Source organism: Oncorhynchus keta, chromosome 24, assembly GCF_023373465.1.
Source record: "Oncorhynchus keta strain PuntledgeMale-10-30-2019 chromosome 24, Oket_V2, whole genome shotgun sequence".
NCBI classification, from domain to species: Eukaryota; Metazoa; Chordata; class Actinopteri; order Salmoniformes; family Salmonidae; genus Oncorhynchus; species Oncorhynchus keta.
The window spans coordinates 33196758-33218179 of NC_068444.1; the positions used below are offsets into that span (position 1 = coordinate 33196758).

The window sequence follows — 21422 nt, forward strand, 5'->3', positions numbered from 1 at the left end:
ATAGTGTAATAGTGTACTACTATAGTATACTAACCGGAGACTTGTCGTAAGAGGCTAGGTCCATGGAGACATTGCTGCCGCGTCGGGATTCGTAGCCCAGGGCAGGGTCACCCACGGCGGGCAGCTTGGGAACGGGCATGGGGGTGGCAGCAGTATGGGTAATCAGAGGAGGGGTCAGACTGGTCTTCAGGTCAACATGACCGTTTATTGGGACTACTGGAGGGGAGATAAGAAGAGGGTGGGGGAAAGTGGGAGCAGAGAGGGAGAGAGTGAGGAAGGAGGGAGAGAAAAGAGGAAGGAGAATTGTTAAACGAGGATGGACAAAAGAAAGAGAGGTAGAGAAAGACGAGGTAGTAAAATGTAGGGGGAACATGGGAGGGAGAGAGAAGGGTGAAGGGGAGAGACAGTTATAAGGGTATCTCTAAAGTAAGAAGTTTAAATATGGATGTCTTACTGTTCTCGACCACATCAATATTTCATCTCTAATCTGACGATTGTGTTCAACAGACAGATGAAGGCATGACATAGAGAGGACGCGGATCTTTCATCTCAGTTGGTGTGCGTCTTATCCCTCCCTCCCTCACTCTCTTCCTGTCTTTCACTCTCTCTCTCTCCCTCAGCATCTCTTCCCTCCCTCTTGTCTCTTTCTCAATTCTTCCAATCCCTTCTTCCTCTCTCCTCAACTATCCAGTTACTTTGCTAAAACAACTCCTCTAACCGCACCAGGAGCTCATTTGTCTTAGTGTTGGGGAATTGTTCTCCCCTGCAGTATGCTTCCATATGGTAATATGTGTCTGTGAAATTAGTCACTAAAACTGACGAAGATACAGCAGCAGGAATAGTTTTGGACTATTCAGATAGATCTGTAGCAGAATGACGCATTGTGGTTTGCTGCTGCTTTATCAAATCAAATCAAATTGCATTGGTCACATACACATGTTTAGCAGATGTTATTGGTGACATACACATATTTAGCAGATGTTATTGCGGGTGTAGTGTTCCTAGCTACAACAGTGCAGTAGTATCTAGCAATTCACAACAATACACACAAATCTAAAAGTAAAATAATGGATTTAAGAAATATATACAGTTGAAGTCGGAAGTTTAAATACACTAAGGTTGTAGCCATTAAAACCCGTTTTTCAACCACTCCACACATTTCTTGTTAACAAACTATAGTTTTGGCAAGTCGGTTAGGACATCTACTTTGTGCATGACACAAGTCATTTTTCCAACAATTGTTACCAGACAGATTATTTAATTTACAATTCACTGGCTTTAGATGCTTCTGAAAGGCTAATTGACATAATTTCAGTCAATTGGAGGTGTACCTGTGGATGTATTTCAAGGCATACCTTCAAACTCAGTGCCTCTTTAATTGACATCATGGGAAAATCTAAATAAATAAGCCAAGTTCTCAGAAAACAATTTGCGGACCTCCACAAGTCTGGTTCATCTTTGGGAGCAATTTCCAAATGCCTGAAGGTACCACGTTCATCTGTACAAAGAAGAGTATGCAAGTATAAACACCATGGACCACGCATCCATCATACTGCTCAGGAAGGAGACGCATTCTGTCTCCTAAAGATTAACCTACTTTGGTGCAAATAGTGCAAATCAATCACAGAACAACAACAAAGGACCTTGTGAAGATGCTGGAGGAAACAGGTACAAAGGTATCTATATACACGGTAAAACGAGTCCTATATCATCATAACCTGAAAGGCTGCTCAGCAAGGAAGAAGCCACTGCTCCAAAACCGCCATAAAAAATCCAGACTACGGTTTGCAACTGCACATGGGGACTAAGATCGTACTTTTGGAAAAATGTTCTCTGGTCTGATGAAACAAAGATAGAACTGTTTGGCCATAATGACCATCGTTATGTTTGGATGAAAAGGGGGGAGTCTTGCAAGCCAAAGAACACCATCCCAACCAGGAAGCATGGAGGTGGCAGCATCATGTTGTGAGGGTGCTTTGCTGCAGGAGGGACTGGAGCACTTCAAAAAATAAATGGCATCATGAGGGAGGAAAATGATGTGGATATATTGAATGAACGTCTCAAGACGTCAGTCAGGAAGTTAATAAAAGATTGGTCGCAAATGGGTCTTACAAATGGACAATGCATACTTCCCAAGTATACTTCCAAGCATACTTCCAAAGTTGTGGCAAAATGGCTTAAGGACAACAAAGTCAAGGTATTGGAGTGGTATTAAAGGCAATGCTACCAAATACTAATTGAGTGTATGTAAACTTCTGAACCACTGGGAATGTGATGAAAGACATAAAAGCTGAAATAAATGGATGATAGCGGGGTGAACAGGCTGTGGTGTCGGGTGGTTGATGTCGTTGATGATCTTTTTTGGCTTTCCTGTGACATCACGTGCTGTATGTGTCCTGGAGGGCAGGTAGTTTACACTGGTGATGCGTTGGGCAGACCGCACCATTTACTGGTGAGCCATATGGTTGCAAGGGGTGCAGTTGCCGTACCAGGCAGTGATACAGCCTGACAGGATGCTCTCAATTGTGCATCTGTAAAAGTGTGTGAGGGTTTTAAATTTCTTCAGCCTCCTGGGGCTGTTGAACCTTCTTCACCACACTGTCTGTGTGGGTGGACCATTTCAGATAGTCAGTGATGTTTTCACAGAGAAACTTGAAGCTTTCCACCTTCTCCACTGTGGTACCATCGATGTGGATAGGGGTGGTGCTCCAGCTGTTTCCTGAAGTCCACAATTAACACCTTTGTTTAGTTGATGTTGAGTAAGAGGTTGTTTTCTGGCACAACTCACCCAGAGCCCTCACCTCCACCCTGTAGGCTGGCTCGTCATTGTTGGTAATCAGGCCAACTACTGTTATGTCATTTGCAAACTTGATGATTGAGTTGGAGGCATGCGTGGTCACGCAGTCATGGGTGAACAGGGAATACAGGAGGAGGCTGAGCACACACCCTTGTGCCCTGTATTGAGGATCAGCGAAGTGGAGATGTTGTTTCCTACCTTCACAACCTGGGGGCGGCCCGTCAGGAAGTCCAGGACCCAGTTGCACAGGGCGGTGTTCAGACCTAAGGCCCAGAGCTTAATGATGAGCTTGGAGCGTACTATGGTGTTGAATGCTGAGCTATAGTCATGGGATAGGGCAGTGTGCAGCGTGATTGTAATTGCATTGTCTAGGGATCTACTGGGGCGGAAAGCAAATTGAAGTGGGTCTAGGGTGTCATGAAAGGTAAAGGTGATATGATCCTTAGCTAGCCTCTCAAATCACTTCATGATGACAGAAGTGAATGCTACGGGCGCGATAGTCATTTAGCTCAGTTACCTTTCCTTTTTTGGGTACAGGAACAATGGTGGACATCTTGGAGTGGAGACAGCAGACTGGAATAGGGAGAGATTGAATATGTCCGTAAACACTCCAGCCACATGGTCTGTGCATGCTCTGGGAATGCTGCTAGAAATACCATCTGGGCTGGCAGCTTTGCAAGAGTTAACATGCTTACACGTCTTACTCACTTCGACCACGGAGAAGGAGAGCCCACATTCCTTGGTAGTAAGCCGTGTCGGTGGCATTGTGTTATCCTCGAAGCGGGCGAAGAAAGTATTTAGCTTGTCAAGAAGCAAGACGTCGGTGTCCTCGACGGGGCTGGTTTTCCCATTGTAGTCAGTGATTATCTGTAGACCCTAACACATACGTCTCATGTCGTTGAAGTGCGACTCCACTTTCTCTCTGTACTGATGTTTTGCCTGTTTGATTGCCTTGCGGAGGGAATAACTAAACTGTTTGTATTCGGCCATATTCCCAGTCACCTTGCCATGGTTAAATGCGGTTGTTCGCGCTTTCAGTTTTGCGCAAATTCTGTCATCTATCCAAGGTTTCTGGTTTGTATCGGTGTTAATAGTCATAGTGGGTACAACCTCTTCTATACACGTCCTGATGAACTCAGTCACTGTATCCATGTATTCGTTGATGTTATTCTCAGAGGCTACCCGGAACATATCCTAATCTGCGTGATCAAAACAATCTTGGAGCATGGATTCTGATAGGTCAGACCAGTATTGAATAGACCTTAGCACAGGTACTTCTTGTTTGAGTTTCTGCTTATAGGAAGGGATGAGCAAAATGGAGTCGTGTTCAGATTTGCCGAAGATAGGGCGGGGGAGGGCCTTGTAAGCATTTCGAAAAGTTGAGTAGCAGTGGTCCATTGTTTTTCCAGAGCGAGTACTACAGTCAATGTGCTGGTAGAACTTCGGTAGCGTTTTCCTCACATTTGCTTTGTTAAAATTTGCATAAAGTCCAATCACACCATGAGTAGTTAATGATGAAACATACACCCCTGCCTTTCCTCTTCCTGGAGAGTTCTTTATTCCTGTCTGCGTGATGAACTGAGAACCCAGTTGACTCTATGGACGGGGACAGTATATCCAGAGAGACCCATGAGTATGTTACAATCCCTGATGTCGCTCTAGAAGAAGATCCTCGCCCTGAGCTCATCTACTTTAGTATCCAGAGACTGAACATTAGCGAGTAATATGCTCGGAAGCAGTGGATGGTGTGCACACCTCCTGAGTCAGACTACAAGTCCACTCCGGCGGTGTTTTGGAGCAGCCTCTGGAATAAGTTTAATTGCCCTGGGGGGAACAAACAAAGGATCCAATTCAGGAAAGGCGTATTCTTGGTCGTAATACTGGTGAGTTACTGCCGCTCTGATATCCAAAAGTTATTTCCGGCTACATGTAATAACACAAAAAATGTCTGAGCTAATAATGTAAAAATAACACGCAAAAAAACAAAATAGGAGCTAGAAGCTGAGAGCTAGAAGCAGAGCTGCCATATCTGTCAGCGCCATCTATGCGTGTGTGTGTCTGAATGTGTGTAAGAGAAAAATGCTAGGCACCCAATATGGCCAACTTGTCAACGAAGAATAGAGCCTCACAGTGGAGGTGTCATCATGTCAATAAAACAGGGAAATGGTTCCAATAGTTTTTCCACCATTCATTTTTCACATAGAGGATTTTAGAAACCCCTAAAATAAGGGCTTACCCGGGAGGCCTGACAAGGGGACGTTTATCAATATATTCACCTCTATTTACTGTCACATTCGGAAATGCTAACTAGCATCAAAGTAGACTTCATGCAAGACTACAAATCCCTGCAAGCTCCTGCACGTCATCTCTAGCTGACGCTAACAGGTATTGCTAACAGGTATTGTTTCAATTTAAAACTTGCACAAGACAGTTCACAGAATTATCCATTTAAAGAAATGTTGCCAATTTAGTCATTAAAAATTCAGCTAACAGATAGTTAATACAGAGATTCTTACCTTTGCCTCGAATCGGCAGTCTCATCCAGATCATCATGGCATTTGTATTTCTTTACAGTTTTTTGTAGTTCTCCACATTAGCACCTAATTAACATTTCATTTTGGGGGGTGAATACAGGCGAATATATTGATAAAAGTCAGCTTATCGTAGAGAGATTTACACAGTTATCAAAACGTCATACCAGGGTAAGCCTAAATGTTCCTAAAATCCTCTCTGGGAAATATTCATGGTGAAAAAATGATAGGGATCATTTCCTTGTTTGACCGCTAGGTTTTATGGGTATTATGACTCATACTGTGGTACTCTATAGCAGTGGTTCCCCAACTTTTTATAGTCCCGTTTTTTATAGTCCCGTTTTTTTATAGTCCTTCAAACATTCAACATCCAGCTGCATACCCCCTCTAGCACCAGGGTCAGCGCACTCTCAAATGTTGTTTTTTTGTATACCTGCCACACACACACACACTATACGATACATTTATTAAACATAAGAAAGACTTTTTGTCACAACCCGACTCGTTGGAAGTGACAAATAGCTCTTATAGGACCAAAGCACAAATAATAATATAATAATAATCAATAATTTCGCTCTTTACTTAACCATCTTACATATTAAACCTTATTTGTTCATCGGAAATTGTGAATAACTCACCAAAGGTTAATGAGAAGGGTGTGCTTGAAAGGATGCTCATAACTCTGCAATGTTGGGTTGTATTGGAGAGAGTCTCAGTCTTAAATCATTTTCCACACACAGTCTGTGCCTGTATTTCATTTTCATCCTAGTGAGGGCCGAGAATCCACTCTCACATAGGTACGTGGTTGCAAAGGGCATCAGTGTCTTAGCAGCGCAATTTGCCAAGGCAGGATACTCTGAACACAGCCCTATCCAGAAATCTGGCAGTGTCTTCTGATTAAATTCAATTTTCACAGAACCGTTTGTTGCAATTTCGATGTGGTTCTCTTGTTCAGATATTGGTAAGTGGACTGGAGGCAGGGCATGAAAGGGATAACGAATCCAGCTGTTTGTGTCATCTGTTTCGGGAAAATAGCTGCGTAATTGCGCACCCAACTCACTCAGATGCTTTGCTATATCACACTTGACATTGTCTGTAAGCTTGAGTTTGCACACAAACAAATCATGCAATGATGGAAAGACCTATATGTTGTCCTTGTTAATGTAGACAGAGAAGAGCTCCAACTTCTTAATTATAGCCTCAATTTTGTCCCGCACATTGAATATAGTTGCGGAGAGTCCCTGTAATCCTAGATTCAAATCATTCAGGCGAGAAAAAACATCACCCAGACAGGTCAGTCATGTGAGAAACTCGTCATCATGCAAGCAGTCAAACAAGTGAAAATGATGGTCAGTAAAGAAAACTTTAAGCTCGTCTCTCAATTTATAAAAACGTGTCAATACTTTGCCCCTTGATAACCAGCACACTTTTGTATGTTGTAAAAGTGTGGTCACTGCCCATATCATTGCATAGTGCAGAAAATACATGAGAGTTCAGGGGCCTTGCTTTAACAAAGTTAACCATTTTCTCTGTAGTGTCCAAAATGTCTTTCAAGATGTCAGGCATTCCCTTGTCAGCAAGAGCCTCTCGGTGGATGCTGTAGTGTTCCCAAGTGGAGCAACTGCTTGTCATGGCTTTTGTGCCATCAGTACAGATACCAACACATCTTGATCACCAAAGTCTATTTGATGTCACAAAGCTTTAAAAATATCCTCTCATATTGTCCTGGTTTCCAGTGGTTTGCAGAAGAGGATGTCTTCCTTAATTAACCCCCCATAAACATAATGGACATATACCAGGAGATGTGCCCGGCTGCCACGTCTGTTGACTCATCCAGCTGTAACGCATAGAATTCACTGGCTTGTATGCGAAGCAGTAATTGTTTCAAAACATCTCCTGCCATGTCACTTGTGCGTCATGAAACAGTGTTGTTTAATGAAGGAATTGTCTGTATAGTTTTTTGGGCCTTTTCCCCCAGCACGGTCCCAGCTATATCCGTGGCAGCAGGAATAATTAAGTCCCCCACAATAGTATGGGGCTTGCCTGTCCTAGCCACTCGGTAGCTCACCATATAAGACGCTTCTAGCCCCTTCTTATTAATGGTATCTGTTGCTTTTATACATGTCTTACTACTCGAAAGCCATCTTAATTCTCGCTCCAAAAACTCATGTGGCCTATTTTTCAAATTGGCATGTTTAGTTTCTAAATGTCTGCGCAAGAGTGAAGGTTTCATTGAGTTGTGAGATAGTACTTTTGCACATATAACACACTGTGGCTGAGGAAAGGCACTACTCCCAATATAAGTGAACCCCAAGTCAATGTAGTTCTCATCATATTTGCGCCTCTTCGATGGTCCAACGTCCCTGTCTGTTGTTCGGTGCTTTCCCAGGTAAGGGGGCAGTAGCTCTTCGGCTGCATCAGGTTCACAACTGTCAACTGTCACTGGGCTAACCACACATGTAGAATTACTGATGCTAGCATTGGATGTGCTCGTGGAAGCAGAACAACTTGTGTTGTCGACAGGTGCAGGTGTAGTACTGCTGGTAGTAACAGTATTACCAATAGAGCTGGTACGTGTTTATATGGACACGTGCCTTACTAAAGGACTGTTTGAAAATGTGAATAATCTTTTTTTAAATACCCCAGTTTGGGAATAGCTACTCTTTATGGACATGTTTACACAGCTATGGCAACGATTTTAATTCGATTATTTTTTTAAATAAAAGTCCAATTACGTCTACATATATCGTAAACTGAATGGAATGTGTAGGGATATTTTTGCAGGGTCTTATTTAATTACATCCTAATTAGTATAGCATATTTCCGTGCCTCAACCTGTAAATAAATATGTATGTGTCTCCTCTGGAAACACAAAGTAATTACAGGTAAATGTAATCCACAATTAATAATGCTGACATGTGTAGAAGTGAAATTAAACGTACCCGTGTGTGTGTGTGTGTGTGTGTGTGTGTGTGTGTGTGTGTGTGTGTGTGTGTGTGTGTGTGTGTGTGTGTGTGTGTGTGTGTGTGTGTGTGTGTGTGTGTGTGTGTGTGTGTGTGTGTGTGTGTGTGTGTGTGTGTCAGTGTTTCCATTATGAGAATGTGTCGACGGACAACTGGACCAGGAAGATTTTAATTTACTGGCCGTTTGAGACATTTTACGGACCCATATGCATTGGGTGCCTAACCTATTACACAGTGCTCAGAATGACAGAAATTACAGTTATTCGTCTTAACAGAACATGCAATACCTGTAATGAAGCAGCCAATAAAACATCATTTTCAAACATTTGCCAAAATGCAACTTGTGGGAAAACATAATTCTAAACAGCCCACTTGATGCGAGCGGTTCCAATAAATAGCCTATTATAAAATGTTGGTGTTGAGCTACACTACATGACCAAAATAATGTGGACAGCTGTTCGTCGAACATCTCATTCCAAAATCATTGGCATTAACATGGAGAGGCATTAGCGGGGTCGGGCACTAACGTTGGGCGATTAGGCCTGGCTCGTAGTCGGCATTCCAATTTATTTCAAAGGTAGTCAATGGGGTTAAGGTCAGGGATCTGTGCGGGCCAGTAGAGTTTTTCCACATTGATCTTGACAAACCATTTCTGCATGGACCTCGCTTTGTGCACAGGGGGCATTGTCATGCTGAAACAAGAAAGGGTCATTCCAAAACTGTTGCCACAAAGTTGGAAGCACAGGATCATCTAGAATGTAATTTCATGCTGTCGCGTTAAGATTTCCCTTCACTGAAACAAAGGGGCCTAGCCGAACCATGAAATACAGCCCCAGACCATTATTCCTTGTACACCAAACTTTAATAATATAATAATAATAATAATATAATAATAATATAATAATATAATAATAATAATAATAATATAAAACTTTACAATTGGCACTATGCATTTCAGCATTCTCCTGGCATCCACCAAACCCAGATACAGTTAAAGTCATGTGTGTGTGTCCAACTCTCCTACCTTGGCCTGCTGTAACTATGTACAGATGAAGTCAGAAGTTTACATACACCATAACCAACTAAATTTAAGCTCAGTTTTTCACAATTCCTGACATTTAATCCTAGTAAAAATGCCCTGTCTTAAGTCAGTTAGGATCACCACTTTATTTTAAGAATGTGAAATGTTAGAATAATAGTAGAGAGAATGATTTATTCCATCTTTTATTTCTTTCATCTCATTCCCAGTAGGTCAGAAGTTTAAATGCACTCAATTAGTATTTGGTAGCATTGCCTTTAACTTGTTTAACTTGGGTCAAACATTTCGGGTAACCTTCCACACGCTTCCCACAATAAGTTGGGTGAATTTTGTCCCATTCCTCCTGACAGAGCTGGTGTAACTGAGTCATGTTTGTAGGCCTCCTTGCTCGCATACGCTTTTTCAGTTCTGCCAACAAATGTTCTATGGGATTGAGGTCAGGGCTTGGTGATGGCCACTCCAATACCTTGACTTCGTTGTCCTTAGGTCATTTTGCCACAACTTTGGAAGTATGCTTGGGGTCATTGTACATTTGGAAGACCCATTTGTGACTAAGCTTTAACTTCTTGACTGATGTATTGAGACGTTGCTTCAATATATCCACATAATTTTCCTTCCTCATGATGACATCTATTTTGTGAAGTGCACCAGTCCCTCCTGCAGCAAAACACCCCCACAACATGATGCTGCCATCCCCGTGCTTCACGGTTGGGATGGTGTTCTTTGACTTGCAAGCCTCCCCCTTTTTCCTCCAAACATAACGATGGTCATTATGGCCAAACAGTTATATTTTTGTTTCATTAGACCAGAGGACAATTCTCCAAAAAGTACGATCTTTGTCCCCATGTGCAGTTGAAAACCTCAGTTTGGCTTTTTTATGGCGGTTTTGGAGCAGTGGCTTCTTCCTTGCTGAGCGGCCTTTCAGGTTATGTTGATATAGGACTCATTTTACTTTGGATATAGATACTTTTGTACCTGTTTTCTCCAGCATCTTCATAAGGTCCTTTGCTGTTGTTCTGGGATTGATTTGCACTTTTCGCACCAAAGTACGTTCATCTCTAGGAGACAGAACGCGTCTCCTTCCTGAGCGGTATGATGGCTGCGTGGTCCCATGGTGTTTGTACTTACGTACTATTGTTGGTACAGATGAACATGGTACCATCAGGCATTTGGAAATTGCTCCCAAGGATGAACCAGACTTGTGGAGGTCTATCATTTTTTTCTGAGGTCTTGGCTGATTTCTTTTGATTTCCCATAATGTCAAGCAAAGAGGCACTGAGTTTGATGGTAAGGCCTTGAAATATATCCACAGGTACACCTCCAATTGACTCAAATTATGTCAATTAGCCTATCAGAAGCTTCAAAAGCCATGACATCATTTTCTGGAATTTTCCAAGCTGTTTAAAGGCACAGTCAACTTAGTGTATGTAAACTTCTGACCCACTGGAATTGTCATACAGTTCATTTTAAGTGAAATAATCTGTCTGTAAACAATTGTTGGAAAAATTACTTGTGTCATGCACAAAGTAGATGTCCTTACCGACTTGCCAAAACTATAGTTTTCCAGAAATTTGTGGAGTGGATGAAAATCGAGTTTTAATGACTCCAACCTAAATGTATGTAAAGTTCCGAACAAAAATACTCACATACCACTTTTATTACACCAAATTATGCAAATTACCCGCAGACCGATAAGCATGACGATCAATTGTATTAACATTGACTGGTATTTCCATCAATGAATAAAAAACATTATTTTGCTGTTTTTTCTCCCAGTCAATTTGGTCGCCAACGATTATACTTATCTGCTCTTTTTTTTATGTATTTATTTTTACCAAAAGCTGGCAATTACCGGATAACGGAAAACCTGGTATGCATGTGTGTGAGTGTGTGTCTCACCCGGGGAGCCAGACACATCCTTTCTACTGCCGTTCACGTCCTCCATACTCCTCGAGGATAAATCTGCCTCCGACACTGACTTGGATTCTTCTCCCTACACACCCAAACACACATGCACACACACACAAACATGCGCAAACACACACACATGAACACACGCGCAAACACACACACACAAGCATATGCATGCACGCACACACGCGCACACACACGCACGCACGCACACACACACACACACACACACACACACACACACACACACACACACACACACACACACACACACACACACACACACACACACACACACACACACACACACACACACACACACACACACACACGCACACACACACACAAATAGAAGTCAGAATATGGTTATTTTGTCAAAAAGCATTAAAACAGTCGGGAAGTGGAGGGTGATAGCCTATAGGGAAGTCAGGCGGAGAAGGATGAAGCTGCCACTAGACACTGATCTAACATCAGTTTTGCCTTCATCCCCCTAATGCGTATCTTTAGTATTTGGGAAGGGTGAGCTGATCCTAGATCAGTGTCTAAGGGCAACTTCTCTCCTTCGCCAGGCAGGCTGGTGAGGGTGTGGTCTCCCTGCCCTCAGAGTTCACAGGTCAATATGTCAATAGGTCAGAGAAGGAGGGAGAAACATCCATGGAGGGCGGCTCTGTCAAACAACTGTGTTAGCTAACATGCAGGGGTAGTAGTTAACATGTCTTAGACCACACTGAAATACACACACGCACACATATACGCTCTCACATATACACACACACACACACACACGCATCTCAAATAAAAATGTAATAACATTTTATTTGTGACATGCTTGGTAAACAACAGGTGTAGACTAACAGTGAAATGCTTACTTTACGGCCCTTCCCAACAATGCAGAGAGAAAACATAGAACAATAATAGAAAGATAATAACACAAGGAATGAGTAACTTGGCTATATACCCTACACAGGGTACAAGTACTGAGTCGATATGCAGGAGTACGAGGTCATTGAGGTATATACTGTACACAGGGTACCAGTACTGAGTCGATATGCAGGAGTACGAGGTCATGGAGGTATATACTGTACACAGGGTACCAGTACTGAGTCGATATGCAGGAGTACGAGGTCATTGAGGTATATACTGTACACAGGGTACCAGTACTGAGTCGATATGCAGGAGTACGAGGTCATTGAGGTATATACTGTACACAGGGTACCAGTACTGAGTCGATATGCAGGAGTACGAGGTCATTGAGGTATATATGTACATATGGGTAAAGTGACTAGGCAACACGATAGATAATAGCAGCAGTGTATGTGATGAGTCAAAAGAGTTCATGCAAAAAGGGTCAATACAGATAGTGCAGGTAGCTATTGGTTAACTATTTAAATAACTATTTAGCAGGTTTATGGCTTGGGGGTTGAAGATGTTCAGGGTCCTGCTGGTTCCAGACTTGGTGAATTGGTACCACTTGTCGTGTGGTAGCAGCGAGAGCAGTCTATGACTGGATGGAGTCTTTGGCAAATTTTTGGACCTTCCTCTGACACCGTCTAGTATAGAGGTCCTGAATGGTAGGGACCTCAGCTCCAGTGATGTACTGGGCTGTACGCAATACCCACTGTAGTGCTTTGCCATTGGATGCAAAGCAGTGATGCAGCCAATCAAGATGCTCTCAATGGTGCAGCTGTATACCTTTTTGAGGATCTGAGGGCCTATGACCAAAACTGTTTAGCCTCCTGAGGGGGAAGAGGCGCTTTCGTGCCTTCTTCACGACTGTGTTGGTGTGTGTGGACCATGATAGATCCTTGGTGGTGTGGACACCAGGACCTTGAAGCTGTCGACCGGCTCCACTACAGCCCCATCGGTGTGGATGGGGGCGTGCCTTGGCCCTCCGTTTCCTGTCATCCACTATCAGCTCTTTTGTCTCACTGACGTTGAGGGAGAGGTTGTTGTCCTGGCACCACACTGCCAGGTCTCTGACCTTCTCCCTATAGACTGGCTCATCATTGTTGGTGATCAGGCCTACCACCGGTGTGTTGTCAGCTAACTTAATGATGGTGTTGGAGTCATGCGTGGCCACACAGTCGTTGGTGAACAGGGGCGTACAGGAGGGGACTAAGCACGCACCCTTGAGGGGTCCCCGTGTTGAGGGACAGCGTGGCAGATGTGTTGTTGCCTACCCTCACCCCCTGGGGGCAGTCCAGGATCCAGTTGCAAACGGAGTGATGAGCTTGGAGGGCTCTATGATGTTGAACACTGAGCTGTAGTCAATGAACAACACTCTCATGTTGGTGTTCCTCGTACCTAGGTCTAAGCATATACACCGACACACACACACTCAGACAACATCACAAGGACCGCCCCTTGGATCAAATTGTATTTTTGCAAATTGCATCTCCAAATTGTATATCTCACAACTCATATCTGGTATCTAGGGCACCAGCAGCATTACAGATGATGCCATAATATTAGTGATATTATAGTGACATATTGTCTGTTTCAGACTGTTTCCCCTGATAGACCAAAAAGAAGTGGAGTGGTACAGAGACTGTACACGGAGAGGGTGATCACTCTGTGAAGATAAACAGTGCTATTTATACCAGTCAAGGATGGGTATGTCTGGTTCTCCCCATGCCCATCTAGGCCCCGTAAACACATGCATTCCACAGAGCTTCAGTGTGGTCTGATACACACACACACACAGGCGTGCACACACACACACAGGCAGGCGCACACACACACACAGGCAGGCGCACGCACACAGGCAGGCGCGCGCACACACACACACACACACACACACACACACACACACACACACACACACACACACACACACACACACACACACACACACACACACACACACACACACACACACACACACACACACCCTCTTCAGTGTGGTCTAATACAAAATACATATCATCCACCCAGTGAGAGTTTGTCAGAGCGGCAGAACTGTTTGTTCCCTGTTTTGTTCCATCTTCGTCCTTTGTCTTTCTCTCTCTCTCTATTGCACGGTCCCGACCGGCAATATTCTATAAATGTTATGCATTTTGTTGTCTTTCTCTCTCTCTCTCTATTGCACGGTCCCGACCGGCAATGTTCTATAAATGTTATGCATTTTGTTGTCTTTCTCTCTCTCTCTATTGCACGGTCCCGACCGGCAATATTCTATAAATGTTATGCATTTTGTTGTCTTTCTCTCTCTCTCTTTTGCACGGTCCCGACCGGCCATATTCTATAAATGTTATGCATTTTGTTGTCTTTCTCTCTCTCTCTATTGCACTGTCCCGACTGGCAATATTCTATAAATGTTATGCATTTTGTTGTCTTTCTCTCTCTCTCTCTATTGCACGGTCCCGACCGGCCATATTCTATAAATGTTATGCATTTTGTTGTCTTTCTCTCTCTCTCTCTCTATTGCACGGTCCCGACCGGCAATATTCTATAAATGTTATGCATTTGGTTGTCTTTCTCTCTCTCTCTATTGCACGGTCCCGACCGGCCATATTCTATAAATGTTATGCATTTTGTTGTCTTTCTCTCTCTCTCTCTATTGCACGGTCCCGACTGGCAATATTCTATAAATGTTATGCATTTTGTTGTCTTTCTCTCTCTCTCTCTATTGCACGGTCCCGACCGGCCATATTCTATAAATGTTATGCATTTTGTTGTCTTTCTCTCTCTCTCTATTGCACGGTCCCGACCGGCAATATTCTATAAATGTTATGCATTTTGTTGTCTTTCTCTCTCTCTCTATTGCACGGTCCCGACCGGCAATATTCTAGAAATGTTATGCATTTTGTTGTATTTCTCTCTCTCTCTATTGCACGGTCCCGACCGGCAATATTCTATAAATGTTATGCATTTGGTTGTCTTTCTCTCTCTCTCTATTGCACGGTCCCGACCGGCCATATTCTATAAATGTTATGCATTTGGTTGTCTTTCTCTCTCTCTCTCTATTGCACGGTCCCGACCGGCCATATTCTATAAATGTTATGCATTTGGTTGTCTTTCTCTCTCTCTCTATTGCACGGTCCCGACCTGCAATATTCTATAAATGTTATGCATTTTGTTGTCTTTCTCTCTCTCTCTATTGCATGCACGGTCCCGACCGGCAATATTCTATGAATGTTATGCATTTTGTTGTCTTTCTCTCTCTCTCTATTGCACGGTCCCGACCGGCAATATTCTATAAATGTTATGCATTTTGTTGTCTTTCTCTCTCTCTCTCTATTGCACGGTCCCGACCGGCAATATTAATATAAATGTTATGCATTTTGTTGTCTTTCTCTCTCTCTCTATTGCACGGTCCCGACCGGCAATATTCTATAAATGTTATGCATTTGGTTGTCTTTCTCTCTCTCTATTGCATGCACGGTCCCGACCGGCCATATTCTATGAATGTTATGCATTTTGTTGTCTTTCTCTCTCTCTCTATTGCACGGTCCCGACCGGCAACATTCTATAAATGTTATGCATTTTGTTGTCTTTCTCTCTCTCTCTATTGCACGGTCCCGACCGGCAATATTCTATAAATGTTATGCATTTTGTTGTCTTTCTCTCTCTCTCTATTGCACGGTCCCGACCGGCAATATTCTATAAATGTTATGCATTTTGTTGTCTTTCTCTCTCTCTCTCTATTGCACGGTCCCGACCGGCAATATTCTATAAATGTTATGCATTTTGTTGTCTTTCTCTCTCTCTCTATTGCACGGTCCCGACCGGCCATATTCTATAAATGTTATGCATTTTGTTGTCTTTCTCTCTCTCTCTATTGCACGGTCCCGACCGGCAATATTCTATAAATGTTATGCATTTTGTTGTCTTTCTCTCTCTCTCTATTGCACGGTCCCGACCGGCAATATTCTAGAAATGTTATGCATTTTGTTGTATTTCTCTCTCTCTCTATTGCACGGTCCCGACCGGCAATATTCTATAAATGTTATGCATTTGGTTGTCTTTCTCTCTCTCTATTGCACGGTCCCGACCGGCCATATTCTATAAATGTTATGCATTTGGTTGTCTTTCTCTCTCTCTCTATTGCACGGTCCCGACCTGCAATATTCTATAAATGTTATGCATTTTGTTGTCTTTCTCTCTCTCACTATTGCATGCACGGTCCCGACCGGCAATATTCTATGAATGTTATGCATTTTGTTGTCTTTCTCTCTCTCTCTCTATTGCACGGTCCCGACCGGCAATATTCTATAAATGTTATGCATTTTGTTGTCTTTCTCTCTCTCTCTCTATTGCACGGTCCCGACCGGCAATATTCTATAAATGTTATGCATTTGGTTGTCTTTCTCTCTCTCTCTATTGCACGGTCCCGACCGGCCATATTCTATAAATGTTATGCATTTGGTTGTCTTTCTCTCTCTCTCTATTGCACGGTCCCGACCTGCAATATTCTATAAATGTTATGCATTTTGTTGTCTTTCTCTCTCTCTCTATTGCACGGTCCCGACCTGCAATATTCTATAAATGTTATGCATTTGGTTGTCTTTCTCTCTCTCTCTATTGCACGGTCCCGACCTGCAATATTCTATAAATGTTATGCATTTGGTTGTCTTTCTCTCTCTCTATTGCATGCACGGTCCCGACCGGCCATATTCTATGAATGTTATGCATTTTGTTGTCTTTCTCTCTCTCTCTATTGCACGGTCCCGACCGGCAACATTCTATAAATGTTATGCATTTTGTTGTCTTTCTCTCTCTCTCTATTGCACGGTCCCGACCGGCCATATTCTATGAATGTTATGCATTTTGTTGTCTTTCTCTCTCTCTCTATTGCACGGTCCCGACCGGCCATATTCTATAAATGTTATGCATTTTGTTGTCTTTCTCTCTCTCTCTATTGCACGGTCCCGACCGGCAATATTCTATAAATGTTATGCATTTTGTTGTCTTTCTCTCTCTCTCTATTGCACGGTCCCGACCGGCAATATTCTATAAATGTTATGCATTTTGTTGTATTTCTCTCTCTCTCTTGCACGGTCCCGACCGGCAATATTCTATAAATGTTATGCATTTGGTTGTCTTTCTCTCTCTCTCTATTGCACGGTCCCGACCGGCCATATTCTATAAATGTTATGCATTTGGTTGTCTTTCTCTCTCTCTCTATTGCACGGTCCCGACCTGCAATATTCTATAAATGTTATGCATTTTGTTGTCTTTCTCTCTCTCACTATTGCATGCACGGTCCCGACCGGCCATATTCTATGAATGTTATGCATTTTGTTGTCTTTCTCTCTCTCTCTATTGCACGGTCCCGACCGGCCATATTCTATAAATGTTATGCATTTTGTTGTCTTTCTCTCTCTCTCTATTGCACGGTCCCGACCGGCAATATTCTATAAATGTTATGCATTTTGTTGTCTTTCTCTCTCTCTCTATTGCACGGTCCCGACCGGCAATATTCTATAAATGTTATGCATTTTGTTGTATTTCTCTCTCTCTCTATTGCACGGTCCCGACCGGCAATATTCTATAAATGTTATGCATTTGGTTGTCTTTCTCTCTCTCTCTATTGCACGGTCCCGACCGGCCATATTCTATAAATGTTATGCATTTGGTTGTCTTTCTCTCTCTCTCTATTGCACGGTCCCGACCTGCAATATTCTATAAATGTTATGCATTTTGTTGTCTTTCTCTCTCTCACTATTGCATGCACGGTCCCGACCGGCAATATTCTATGAATGTTATGCATTTTGTTGTCTTTCTCTCTCTCTCTATTGCACGGTCCCGACCGGCAATATTCTATAAATGTTATGCATTTTGTTGTCTTTCTCTCTCTCTCTCTATTGCACGGTCCCGACCGGCAATATTCTATAAATGTTATGCATTTGGTTGTCTTTCTCTCTCTCTCTATTGCACGGTCCCGACCGGCCATATTCTATAAATGTTATGCATTTGGTTGTCTTTCTCTCTCTCTCTATTGCACGGTCCCGACCTGCAATATTCTATAAATGTTATGCATTTTGTTGTCTTTCTCTCTCTCACTATTGCATGCACGGTCCCGACCGGCAATATTCTATGAATGTTATGCATTTTGTTGTCTTTCTCTCTCTCTCTATTGCACGGTCCCGACCGGCAATATTCTATAAATGTTATGCATTTTGTTGTCTTTCTCTCTCTCTCTCTATTGCACGGTCCCGACCGGCAATATTCTATAAATGTTATGCATTTTGTTGTCTTTCTCTCTCTCTCTATTGCACGGTCCCGACCGGCAATATTCTATAAATGTTATGCATTTGGTTGTCTTTCTCTCTCTCTATTGCATGCACGGTCCCGACCGGCCATATTCTATGAATGTTATGCATTTTGTTGTCTTTCTCTCTCTCTCTATTGCACGGTCCCGACCGGCAACATTCTATAAATGTTATGCATTTTGTTGTCTTTCTCTCTCTCTCTATTGCACGGTCCCGACCGGCAATATTCTATAAATGTTATGCATTTTGTTGTCTTTCTCTCTCTCTCTATTGCACGGTCCCGACCGGCAATATTCTATAAATGTTATGCATTTTGTTGTCTTTCTCTCTCTCTCTATTGCACGGTCCCGACCGGCAAAATTCTATAAATGTTATGCATTTTGTTGTCTTTCTCTCTCTCTCTATTGCACGGTCCCGACCGGCAATATTCTAGAAATGTTATGCATTTTGTTGTATTTCTCTCTCTCTCTATTGCACGGTCCCGACCGGCAATATTCTATAAATGTTATGCATTTTGTTGTCTTTCTCTCTCTCTCTATTGCACGGTCCCGACCGGCCATATTCTATAAATGTTATGCATTTTGTTGTCTTTCTCTCTCTCTCTATTGCACGGTCCCGACCTGCAATATTCTATAAATGTTATGCATTTTGTTGTCTTTCTCTCTCTCTCTATTGCATGCACGGTCCCGACCCAAATCTCCATTTTGCTAATCAAAGCTAACAAATCACTTTCTTTGTGTGTGTGTGTGTGTGTGTGTGTGTGTGTGTGTGTGTGTGTGTGTGTGTGTGTGTGTGTGTGTGTGTGTGTGTGTGTGTGTGTGTGTGTGTGTGTATGCGTGTGTTTATGAGGGTGTGTGTGTGTGTGTGTGTGTGCGTATGCGTATGCATGTGTTTATGAGGGTGTGTATGCGTGTGTGTATGTGTGTCTGTATGCGTGTGTGTGTGTGCATTTGTGTGTGCGTGCGTCTGTGTGTATGTGTGTGTGTATGCTTGCATCTGTGCATGTGCATGTGCATTTGTGTGCGTGCGGATGCACGTGTGTGTGTGTCAACCTTGCATGTGTGTGTTTGTGTGTGTGTGCGCGTGTGTGTACCTGTCAGACCTGATTTCCAGACCGTCTAGGAGAGAGAGTCGGTAATAAACTAGCCAGCCAATCAGCCTTAGGCCTACACTTGCGGATGCGATGGCCGCAAAACTAATCATTTCTCTACTTGTGATTTCCATACTCATCTGCCTGGGGATTTTCCAGCTAAACCCCTAAACCTCTGACTCAGAGAGAAGATAGGACTTATAATAACAGGGTGAAAACAGTGCTGACCATTCAGACAAAGGATAGATAGAGGATCTAGCTGCACTGTCTCCCATTGGTTTTAAATGAGCGGGTCAATGCTTGTTGTTTAACTGTTCATTCCTCTGAGGAAGGCCTTCAGCAGGATCTGAGTAACAGGTGAATAAGAGAATAGGTTATGTACAGTAGAATCCAATGGGAGCATTGCATCATCTACTAATAACACACTATAAAGTAACCACAGAATGAATCCACGGCACACACAGCTAAAAACCACAACAGGGAAACAGTGAACGACGTCTCAAATACAACAAGCATAGCAGCTCAGAAGTTCACACAGATTCTATCAATTGGTCTTAACCGACTTGCCCAGTTAAATAACGGTTCAATTCAAAAAACTGCCTCAGTGAACAACATACATCAAACAGCTGTGATTGGACAAGCTCAGTAGAGCCTCAGCACAGGGCATTGTGGATATCCAGACTCCACACTTCCCATCCCCATTTGCAATTGAGTAGACCAGAGAGGAAGGGAAGGGTGGAGAGGGGTAGGGGGAAGGGCTACATGGTGGTTTGGGCTGGTAGTAAACTTCTTTCAAGTAATGGTGGGCACACAAAGCATTGTGGGTACCCAGTCACCCCCCACCCCTCATCCTTGATGGAGTGAGGAATGGGGAGGAAGGGCAGGTATAGCTTCTTTTCTCTTGCGTGATGGAGTTAGGCACGCAGTGCCTGGGTGTGTGTGGTACTCTGCATATTTGTGTATGAGATAATCATTGTGTGTGTGGTACTCACGGCAGGCCCAGCACTAGGCCAGGGGCCCATCTGAGTCTCCTGGACCCCGGAGACCACTGTAGAGAGAGGGACAGCCCAGTAGGGCCTGTATGGAAGGGACCCTAGACAGGGCTGAATATGTGGGTGTAGCCAGGACCACAGCCGGGGCTTTGCTCGGTACCATGTCCGTGACCAAGGGACCAACCTGACTCCCATATCTCCTTTCTGGGGCAGAGGAACGAGGTTGAACCGTAAGGTGACTGTCTGACACATAGTGTTTAACCGTTAGGTGACCATTTGAGATGCAGTGTAAGGTTCAACCCTAAGCTGCCTGTCCGTAAGCTAACGAGCCAATTTACCTGGGGCAGTGTGAGAGTTGAGCCTAATTTCAGATGACTGGTCACTAATGGGTCTCAGGCCTTATTGTTTAAGAGCTGGTTGCTGCCTCTGTATCGTTCTGAGTTGGCAGTGAGTCTGTGAGGGTTTGAATCAGATTAAGGTCTGCTCTGCTATTGATCTGCCTCTCACAAGAGTAGCCGTATTTATTGGCTAATAGTCATTCTGCTGATCACAGCCTTTAAAACCACCAGCTGGACACATTGAAACTCTGGACTTTTACAGATGAGCACAAGTCTGGAACAGAATGCACTGATCGACAAATGAATGGATGAACGAATAAATGCATGAATAATAGATGTATTGAAGTGACGGAGCTAAGTTGTGGCCCTTTGGTTGATTTGATCATCCATCTTGATTATTTGAACAACACATTTAACATACTGTAGGCAACTGTAGGCAACTAGGGATAGCAGTGCTCTTCCACTCCTTATCAATAGCTGCGCCAAGGGAGGCATTTGATTTGAAAACAACAAAGTCAGAAGAAGGAACAAGGAGCGGGAACAGTAT

General features: G+C 43.2%; 1 protein-coding gene across 1 annotated transcript in view; it reads right to left on the reverse strand.

Moving 5' to 3' along the window:
* The window catches only part of cacna1g (calcium channel, voltage-dependent, T type, alpha 1G subunit), a 360095-nt gene that overhangs the window by 103408 nt on the left and 235265 nt on the right, over positions 1-21422 (reverse strand). The window contains 2 exon segments of the mRNA XM_052478432.1: positions 35-216; positions 11230-11323. Of these exon segments, the coding sequence (XP_052334392.1) occupies positions 35-216; positions 11230-11323 (276 nt within the window).